The sequence below is a fragment of the Bubalus kerabau genome, chromosome 10 (assembly GCF_029407905.1).
Source record: "Bubalus kerabau isolate K-KA32 ecotype Philippines breed swamp buffalo chromosome 10, PCC_UOA_SB_1v2, whole genome shotgun sequence".
Taxonomy (NCBI): domain Eukaryota; kingdom Metazoa; phylum Chordata; class Mammalia; order Artiodactyla; family Bovidae; genus Bubalus; species Bubalus kerabau.
In genome coordinates, this window is record NC_073633.1 from 107967874 (window position 1) to 107979022 (window position 11149).

Genomic DNA, 11149 nt, shown 5'->3' on the forward strand with positions numbered 1-11149 from the left:
TTTACAGATCTTTAAACAGATCATTTTAATTGTTTTCATTTTTAGTTATTATGTTACATATTTTAGTGACTATAGTTAATTTGAAACTCAAACGCTTCAGAAATTTTAGCACTAAATTAATTGTTTAAACTGTCTCTAGACTTTACCTAAGGCAGATACTCCAAGAAGATAATTCTTTTCCAATTTCTCATCTGAAAACATTTCATCATTCTAGGTACAGATTTTGACCAGACAGCCACAAAGGGAATGCTCTCTTCCACACTGAAGATAAGATTATTTCACTAATGATTCAGCAGAGGAAGTCTGTTTTTAAATTTTTTCTGAGAGGTTTAAAGTTTATCCTTAACAGTTTGTGAAGATTTGTCTGTTTTATGTTTAATACACAGATTCAACATATTTTCCCTGTTAACTGTGTTCCTTCTGAGTTTTTAACTTAGTGAAAGTCCAGAACCCACTTGTGTGCATGCACCCTACCCGTGCATGCGTATCAGAGTATGTTGCTTTATTGCAAGTTCTTAGGCCTGCTTTCTGCCTGCTTATCATTTAGTAGTATTTCTGAAGCTTTTTCTCTTTATAAAAATTATGAACTTAATGTGTGATGTATTCAATTTTATAATACATTGCATGAAGTATTTTTCAATGTAACCTGTCTTGATTTCTTTCTTAACTCTTTTTAAAGTAATTAAATTTTATTTCGGTTCCTGACAAGAATTATCTCTGTAAAACTCAAGAAAATATAGTTGTCCTAGAATGTTACATTTTTAATAGAAAAAGGGGAACTAGTGACTCTGACTTCCACCTAGGCATTATTTTGATAGTACATTCTAGTGTTAGAAGAATGGTTATTGGGAATAGAAAGAGATTTATAGTTATATAAGGATATATTAATGAGAACTTCTCAAACACTTTTTGGTATCATTGAGAAAATTGTACTCATCCATTTTTCTAGTCTCATCCATTTTTCATGAATCTTACCATTTCTTTCTCATTGCTTTTGTAATTTGTTTGGATTATATTTATTTGCAATTATTATAATGTTGTTTTAAGGCTTTCTCATGCATGTATATCATAATCACTAATTAGACTGTAAGCTCTTGGAGGGCAGGAATTTTGATTTATTTTTCCTTCTATTTTGTTTGCATCATTTTCTACCTTCATTTTCACCCCCCTCCCCAAATAGCCCTTAGCACCCATAGGAGCCGTGGTAAATCTCGTTAGCTGATCGTTTTGCGCCTGTCCCATCGAGCTTTATTCTTACAACTGTGACTAGGTTAATAACCCATTAACCTCTGGTCTTATAATCTTGCTTGGTTTAAGCTTTAAACATTCTCTATTTTTCTTTCATAGAAGCTTCTGTCATCTCATTGGGTAATTCTGACGTTTTTATTAGTGCAATTTATTTCAATGATAATTGAAAAGCATCTCTTACATTTTGGCTGCCGGAGGTTGATGGCTCTTTGCTGCTGATGGCTGCAGGACTCTCGTTTGCCACTTTTCTGCCTTTTGTGCGCACTGCGTTTGTCTCCAGTGCCTCCCCGCTCTCCTCCCTCCCACCGCTGCTCCTCACACCGCTTCCACGTTAGGTCCCGGGCCCTCGTGCCACCCCTGCCTTTCCCTTCACCAGAAAATCAGTCCACTGATTCTAGTGCACACGAGGAAACGACCTAAGGTGATATCCGCAGTTAAGTAGGGAGGGGATGGTTATGTTTCAGGGGCTTCCTCATCTGCACGTGAATCTTACTTGAGCAGGGGGTTGCCATTTGGCTTTTTTTACCCCGTTTTGAGGTTCACTAGATGAGAGCCGCAGCAGCATAGGGCAGCTTCCCAGGGACCCTTTACCACAGGGACAGAGAGATGCAGGACATCTGCTCCAGCAAACAGAGGGAGAAGTTTGTGTGAACTGACTAAAAAAGAATATACTGGAAACCCAGATAATTTAAAATATGTTTCAGAGATTCTTGAGATATAGTATTAACTGTCTAAAACGTGGGGAGGGAAAATTATGGTTCTTCTCTGGCTTATCAACAATATGCACTTCAAATGATTATTATTACAGTAGTTAGAATAATTTATTCATAGAGTCTATGTAGAAACAATAGTTGGGTTCCCAGGTTAGGTTGCACGTGAAGCCAAAGCAGGCAGTAGACTGGGAAAAAAACGATTAGCCGCAGGACTAGGAGAGAGGCTGTGTGTTGCTTTTCAGGTCTTTTGTACTCTCTCGGCCACCATTTCTTCATCCGCAATGTAAGGGTGTTGAACTAAAATAAACAGGTGGTCCTTCTCAGTTCTAAAATGTTGTGGTCACATTCACGGTGGAATCACTATATACAAGTGTTAGAGACAAATGTGTTTCGTATTTCAGCATGCCTAAAACAACATCTTTCCCCAAACCCTGGAACGAAAGTGGAAACTGTGCGGCCACCAAAACTCTGCAGGCAGAGATGTCACAAATTGAAGCTTGCACTTTATTTTTTTTTGACTTCATGGAAGTTTATTTCTAGAAGTAGGTGTTCCAGAGCAGATGTGGTGCTCCTCAATGTTAAAGTTCCTGATTCCTTCCATCTGCCACTTCTTCTTTTTTTTTTTTTTTTTTGATTAGCTTTATTTATTTATTTTTACTTTATAATATTGTATTGGTTTTGCCATACATCAACATGAATCCGCCATGGGTGTACACGTGTTCCCCATCCTAAACCCCCCTCCCACCTCCCTCCCCGTACCATCCCTCTGGGTCATCCCAGTGCACCAGCCCGGAGCATCCTGTATCATGCATCAAACCTGGACTGGCGATTCATTTCATATATGATATTATACATGTTTCAATGCCATTCTCCCAAATCATCCCACCCTCTCCCTCTCCCACAGAGTCCATAGGGGTCTGCTCTATTCTCCACAGGATTAGGAGCAGGGTTTTTTGTTTTGTTTTTCCTCAAGCTGTTGTTGGGTCCCTTGTATTAGAGATTCTACCTGTGGGACTGAGGTTCTAGCTTCAGCTAAGGGCACCGACTTTAGTCTCTGAAATTCTTAATTATGAAATGCAGGCTTTGACAGCATCTCTAGCTCAGCTGGTAAAGAATTATCCTGCAGTGCAGGAGACCTGGGTTTGATCCCTGGATTGGGAAGATTCCCTGGAGAAGGGATAGGCTACCCACGCCAGTATTCTTGGGCTTCCCTTGTGGCTCAACTGGTAAAGAATCCGCCTGCAGTGCAGGAGACCTGGGTTCGATCCCTTGGTTGGAAAGACCCCTGGAGAAGGGAACGGCTACCCACTCCAGTATTCTGGCCTGGAGAATTCCATGGACTGTATAGTCCATGGGGGTCGCAAAGAGTCGGACACGACTGAACGGCCTTCACGTTCACTAAGTCCAGATTTCTCGCTGATGCCTGTTTATGCACGTTGGTCATTTGGGTCAGTCCTGCCTGCAGTGTTTCCTGCAGAATTAAGTGCAGCCTGTTTTTCCTGTATTTACAGTCCTGGTTTGATTTTTAATTCCTGGTTTCCTGAAGCATCCTGACTGAGAGAAATATTTTTTAATTTACATTGCTATAAACATTTTTTCCCAATGAAACAACACTGAAAAAGTTAACTAAAAGATGAAATCTGGAAACACTACACATCTGATGGATGTATCTTTTTTTTTTTTAAGTCATTTTTTATTATAATAAGGATATGGATGTTTACAAATTCCCTGTACTCTTATCTTTAACCCTATAGAAGCTCCATGTTTGCCAAATAGAATATGGAGTGCATATCACTGAGTATAATCCATGGAGGGGAGTCTAGCATAGGGCCCAAATCCCTGGATTCTGGAGCCAGACTTCTTCTGAATCGCAGCTCCACCACTTACTAGCTGTGTGACCTTGTGAATTACCTATACTTCTGTGCCTCAATCCTCAACTGTAAAACAGGGATAAATATAGTTACATAACTCAACAATTGTTATGTGGATTATATGATTTAAATATTTATTCAGCACTTAGAATAGGATCTTTCATACTGTAAGTACTATATAAGTGTTTGTTGAATAAAATAATTAAAAAAAAATAAAGCAATTACAGAATTTTTTCCCCTGGTTTGCATGCTTTACAGGATAATTGCCCTTTGGCCTGTGCATTAACCTGTACATTTTAATGGAGCCTCACTGCCTACTTCCCCAAGGCATTCTTGCTTGGTAGAGCTTGCTTTTTGGAGGTGGTCCTTTCTTGACTCAAGAGCGAGTTTAGAAATTATTTGATAAATTATAAATATCTTTATATTTAATAATCATTTTATGTTGCTGAGTTATTTACAGATTTTGCTGCTTTATAAAATGAAATAAAATATTAGACCATATAATTATATTTAGTGGCTGTTCTCCTATATCAGATTTGGTTAGGTAATTTCGTTGTATTTATAGATAAATGCAAAGAAGTTGTTGGTAGAACTTGAATTCTGGTTAGAACAGCTACACTGGGAGTGGACTCTAGTTCATGTAGATGATAGCGCGGTGTAAGAAAAAGGCAAGCAGAAGTACTATGAAAAGCAGTGTGAAGACACCATATTAAAATTTGCTGTAAAGCATAAATTGGTAAAACCAACAGATTCCTCCTTAAGTTTACACAGGACTTTCAGAAGTAAAGACTGCCTTCCTATCCATTAATATACTTTGAAGTAGGAAAAATAGTTGTTATCCCTATTCTACCAAGAAGGTAATTAGAAGTCTAAAGAGGTTTAGGAACAAGATCAAGTTTGTTAAATGCCTCAGCCAGGACTAGAATTCAGTTTTTCTATTCCCATAACTTTGCTCTTGTTTTCTCTTTACAATTATTTATTTTAAAGTCTCAAAGGTAATCTCATTTTTCCTTGTCACAATTTTCCTGTTAATTTGCTAGAAATTCTCCTTTATAGAGTAGCTTTTCCCACTGCTCTGTGGTGATTGTCTTCGTCTAGTTACTAAAGTCCTGAAAGATGTGTTTATAGCCACATAGCGAGTTCCCATAACATGGATCCTAAGGAGAGCTTTCCATAGAGGTGCCTGTGATTATTTCCCTTTCAAAACCAAGATAATTTCTTAAAGTACAAAGAGTTCTTTAATAAGAGTGATTAGTATATTTTTAAAATACAAATGTGACTATGGATATAATTTCAGCCTTTGCAAATAACAGATTTGGGGTTATCATTTCTATTGAATTACAGTATTAAAAATATGAGATCAATTTACACTTCTAAAAGAGAATTTCTATAAATTCAACCGGAAAGTTATTGAAGGGTGAGAGAAAGTTGGTTTGTTTGGCATTGTTAATGACTAACTGTAAAGAAGAAATAAGAACATGTCATTATGGAAAGTTAATACATAGTACATACACTACTTGGGGAGCAGGAAATGGCACCCCACTCCAGTACTCTTGCCTGGAGAATCCCATGGACAGAGGCGCCTGGGGGGCTGCAGTGCGTGGGGTCGCAGAGCGGGACACGACCGAGCAGTCACTGCTTGGTACACTACTTGGCACATTACATGCACAGCACCTACGCCACAGGGCATCCTTCCGGAGCAAAACGTCGCCACACACGATGCTGGAGAAGCTGAGAGGAGAGGGACTATCAAACCGCAAAGAACAGAGTGGGGACAGCTACAGTGTACATATGAATTTGGAATCCAACATATAACCTTCTTTAAATTTGTATTTCCCAGTTATGATAGTAATACTTTCAGTCTGTCAAAAACTAACCTATTGGGTAATTGTAACTGAACCAAAAGGTAATGAAAGTTATTTTTAAGGCTGTGGAGGAGCCAAAAGATGTCATTAAAAACCATGTACTAAAAAATATAGAGCCTCTTAAGCTCTAATTAAAATACTAATTTTAATACTCTGAGCAGTCTTATTTCAAAACCTGAAGATAGAAATAACTGTAAAACTAGAAGGAAGAATTGTTATTGCTAGTTAAGCTGAGAGTAGTGACGTGATAGGTGATAGCCAAGGACCCAGAAAAACCTGACAATAGCCAAATAAGTCAAACTCTGAAGCACTATATGAAGTCGTTTAATATAGCTACTAAAAGTGACTTTGAGGATGTTAGTGTCTAGTGATATTGTATAATAGTTTTTTCTCTCTTTTTTGGTCAAGAAAAGTTTTTTTTTAGTTAATATACTCCATTTTGCAAGTTGCTGGTAAGCTATTTGCAGAAGAGCAAAGAAATTCACTAAAATATTAAATATGGGGGTTATGAGTAACTTTAATTTTCCTTTTATTTTCTAATTTTTACATGATGGTTATGGATTAATTGTATTATTAGAAAAAATGTTTGTTTTTTAAAGGTATGAAAATGTATAAAGAACAATTTCCATCAAAGCGTTAAAGGACTGACTTCCATCTACATAGGAATAATACATCCATATAGAAGGATCAACTCCTCAGTGCTTACGGGACCCTACAGCTTTGCTCACTGTCTAGCTCTGCTTCTTTCTTTCATCCTCTTTCTTCTTTCCCCATCTTTCTTTCTTCCTTTCTCTCTGTCCCCTTCCCCTCTTTTCCCTTCCTTTCTTCCCGTCCTTTGCTTTTTTCTTCTCTATCATCAAAAGATTTGTTAAAATTAAGTGATCTTCTAAGACAGTTACAGACTTTTCACTCATTAACCAAGCATCTTAAGAAACAGAACACTATTTCCAGGTGTAAGATAAGGAGTAAGCTGAAGGGAAAAAAAAAAGATATTATTTGATTGGATTTTTGCAAGTGATTTTAAAAATAATATTCTTGATACCTGATTATTTTCCTTATAGACGATGAAGAACGAGAACTTCAAATGGATCCTGCAGACTATGGAAAGCAACGTTTCAACGATGCCCTTTAAGCCGTGAAGGAAAACTTCAGATAACCTAAAGTGCTGTAAAATGGAATCATTTCTACTTTGTCAATTTTGACTTTTGTTGTAAAGATCAGTTGTATCAGTTGTAAAGATACATTGAGATAGATTTAAGGAAAAATTTTAATGAAAAGAATGTACCCATGTACATATGTGAACTTTTCATATTGTATTATTAAAGCAGAGACTTCTGGGGTTATGTTACAGTTGAGCCAAAAACAAAGTAAGAAAAACTTTAATCTTTGCATTTAAAGCAAACTAATGTATATTTTACATTTTATTGAGCCTAATTCTTTCCACAAATAGACAAACAGGAAAAATGGTTGTACAGTTTATATGTTGCACATAGCAGAACCACAGTGAGAACGATTATTCAGCTGAAAAACTTTTTATACACGAATACATTCTTGTTAGCCCAACAGGTGTTCTGTTCTGTCCACTCTTTACTCACGCTGTTCAAGGAGTTATACCTAGAATAGTTCCATAAAAGAGAGGGACACCTGAAGCCAAACCCTGGGCAGCAACGTGCAAAATCACCCCTCCTGTTCCTACTCCACGTGAGTGCCAGTGCGTGTGGTGGACAAGCTTTCAGCTGAGGCCTGATGTGAGCGGAGAAAACCTGCAAAGACGTAACAGTATTTATGAGCTATACTTACCTTACTTCATGAAATTGTGAAATGCATGATTGATGATCTATTTTCTATTTTTATTTTTTCACATAATATCAATACTGTTTAACTATAACTGTTACTGGCTAAAATTTTTATATTTTCAGAGTTAAAGTTGGTGAAGATATTAATGATTTAAATGCCAGATTCCGAAAGAGGCTAAATCAACCTTGAAAGGAATTTTCAGTCAGTATTTCAAAGCTTCTCTGGTAGTTTTAGTGACCTTATTTGACTAGACTTTTTCAGAAGTATTAAATAAGCAGTTTTAACAGGTTTTTATTAATGCACAGATAAACAGAAGTACAGTGAGGTCTACAGCCGTTTTATTAAAATAGCTGAAAAGTTTGTAATGAAGATGAAGAATCTTTCTATCTACTTAATATGTTAGTTAAGAGCCCATAAACCTCATATTTGCTAGACTTAAAAATTATTTTAAATGCATTTGTCTTTTTTGACACCCTTCAGTAGAATATGTAAGCTAGCTAATCCTTATTTTCTGATTGAAAGCACTTTTAAATCTTATCCCCCACCCCCTAAATAAAAGGTTTTGATCATGAGAATTTAAACTTAACTGTTTTTCAGAAGGGCTACTGTTAATTGCACGTGAATGTGAGATGCTTTTCTTTTACCCCCTATAACTCAGGTTCTAGTCAAAATCCAAACTTACAGAGGTTAAAAAAAAAAGGTTGTTCACTTATTGGAGGTGTAAAAATTATTAGATCTCTGTTTAAAATTATTTAGCAACCAAGAAAAGATGTAGTGATTTACTAAAATTGTTTTTTCTACCCTATCAAAGTAAGTAATTCATGCTTTTGCTGTGAGTAGAGTCAGGCCTATAATGATAGTTTACAGCATTTTTTAAAATGGAATTAAAGGGAAGTGATGTGTACCTTTTGGAAGCTAGGGTGGGAAGATGAATCTGAAACATATTCCTAGTAACACTTTATATTTAAACACTGTAAAACCTTCACAAAGGAAAACCGTGAACCTTCCTGCCTTAGCTCCTTTGTCATAGAAACAGTCACTTGGTCGTATGGTGGCTGTTACTCACACAGCAAAGCGTCTTCAATCAGCAGTCTAGACGTTTTATAAACTGAGAAATATTGGATCAATTGATAATATTTCTGACTGTATTAACATTTTAGTGCTATAAAATACTATGTGAATCTCTTAAAATTCTGACATTCTACAGTCTGTATTAGACATCCTGGTTTTATAATGTTTTACTTCTGCCTTACAGTTTATGTTTTTTAAATGTATTTTTGCCCTGAATTCAGTGTTAATTTGATGGAAACTCTGCTTTTAAAATCATCACTTACTGGGTTCTAATAAATTAAAAATTAAACTTGTTTTCCTATTTTTCTGATTCTTATTCATATACAACACATTAATTCCATTATAAATTAAACAAAAAGTTCCAAGGCCTATAAAGTTCCAGATAATCAGATTTTCATGTAACTGAAACAGTGTAGTTGTGAGGCTAGAGTCTCATGAGCAAGGATAATAGAAATGAGGCTAAAAGTAGTATAGAAGGGGTAAGATAGGGAGAACCGCATAAGTTCGGGTTATTTGCTGCTGCTGCTGCTGCTGCTAAGTCGCTTCGGTCGTGTCCGGCTCTATGCGACCCCAGAGACGGCAGCCCACCAGGCTCCCTCATCCCTGGGATTCTCTAGGCAAGAACACTGGAGTGGGTTGCCATTTCCTTCTCCAATGCATGAAAGTGGAAAGTGAAAGTGAAGTCGCCCAGTCGTGTCCGACTCTAGCGACCCCGTGGACTGCAGCCTTCCAGGCTTCTCCATCCATGGGATTTTCCAGGCAAGAGTACTGGAGTGGGGTGCCATCGCCTTCTCCGGGGTTATTTGCTACTGTCCCAATAAAGAGAAAATGCAGATATAAAATATACATGAAAAAAATGGTTCCAGAGAAAATGTGAATATGACTGCAAAGTCATTTCTCAAACATATCTCTTTATTTAAAAGTCTTAAGATTATATGCTTTTTTGACTTCTCATTTGTATCATCTTATAATGAAATTTGCTAGAATATGAGAGTAGAGAATTAAAAAAAAAAACAACCCAACATATTTATGAGGCAGACAGTCACTTCCCACAATGGCTGACCTTGGAAACGTCTCTCACATATTTTACCATATGCTCCAATAAGACAATGTGACATGAATTCATTTTCAGAGTTTAGGTTATTGAGTCCTAACATCACATGTGGGCCATTAACATTCAATTCTAATTGGACTACATCTAACTGCTTTTAAAAGATACCCCTCACTAAGGGTTCTAGATGAAAATTAAACCAACTATCCCAGAAAAAAAGACGGGGCTGGAGGGGGGAAATGCATACAGGGTAAACGCCTCCTGGACTTGAGGACAACGGAACGGGGACTCGGATGCTGGCCGCTCCGCTTGTCCACTCTCATTGCTGCTGCTCTCCACTTGCTCGTCATTCTCTCAGGCCAGCTCCACCCCAAAGCTCCAGCCAAGGTTTCCAGCAGGCCAGGGTTTCTTAGTTCTGCCCCCTGAGAGACGCTGCTCCTCCTTCCTTAGATCCACAGCAGAAACTCTGAGGGAAGGCCGACTTCTGCTTCTGGCTATGATTTAGTAACTTACCTAGCCCTCCTGGATTAGTAGCAACTATAAAATTGGACAAGATATTGATACATTAAGCACCTGTTTTCAGGTAGCACAAAACTGAAACTTCTCAGAGAGGAGAAACTTGAGCAGCTGAGCCCCACAGTCACCCTGCTCCCTGAGGTGTAAAGAGGCTGGAGTGCAAGCCAAGGTGGAGATCACGTGGGGAGCAGCTGAGATGCTGGAATCTGTGCGGTGGGGCGTCAGAGAAGGAAGCTATTTAGAGAGGTGGCCTCAGAAATCCATAAAGGGGTCCCCACAAGTCCATGCCTGAGGACAGGGTATATAACCACAGCAAGACCACCGGATACTGAACCGAACAGCAGTTGCGACAGCGATGAGAACGGAACAGAGATCCCCAGGTCAAGCAGCGCTGGCAGAAAAACAGTGCTGAGGGACCCTGGGTGTCGGGGCCTCCGAAGGTGGAACGCTCCTTAACAACAGTGTAGCAGCTAAAACACTAGAAAGACTGTACTTCAGGAGTATGAAGACCATACCCCGGAGTAAAACCTACTGCAGACGGCCCTAACATGCTCTGACTCGACTGGCAGGGGAGTCAGAGTGTGGAGACCTGAGTCCTCCTTGCTTTCCACAGATATGAACTAATGAAGCATAAAGCCAAGCCTACACTAGTTTAAGGTGACCACCCAGGAACTGAAGTACTGGCTAGAGTAAGAATCATCAATTTTCAGGAGATAACAGAATTCAGAATCTCTACAAGAGATACACAGTACTCAGTATTCAATTTAAAAAATTACTGTATATACAAAGACAAAAGAAATTGTGATCCATAGTTAGAAAAATTGAGATGGCCTCTTTTACTGTTGTTATATTGTTATTTGCTAATGCAGGTGTTAAAAATATGTTCAAAGATTAAATGAAAATATGAGTGAACAGGGAATCTTAGCACAGAAACAAAAGCTATAAAAACCTAATGATAGAGCCTATTACAGAGTGAAGTCGGAAAGGGAAAAACTATTGTATATTAACGCATATATA

At 38.0% G+C, this 11149-nt stretch overlaps 1 protein-coding gene across 3 annotated transcripts in view; it reads left to right on the forward strand.

The window, feature by feature from the left end:
* The window catches only part of GOLM2 (golgi membrane protein 2), an 86064-nt gene extending 77206 nt beyond the window's left edge, over positions 1-8858 (forward strand). For 2 of the 3 annotated variants that reach the window (XM_055538936.1, XM_055538939.1), the window contains one exon: positions 6759-8858. In XM_055538936.1, the coding sequence (XP_055394911.1) occupies positions 6759-6829 (71 nt within the window). In that variant the 3' untranslated portion in view covers positions 6830-8858. Of the gene's footprint in view, positions 1-214; positions 635-6758 lie in introns of those variants that run through there. The other variant, XM_055538938.1, reaches the window with a different exon arrangement.
* Positions 8859-11149: the final 2291 nt, after the last annotated feature.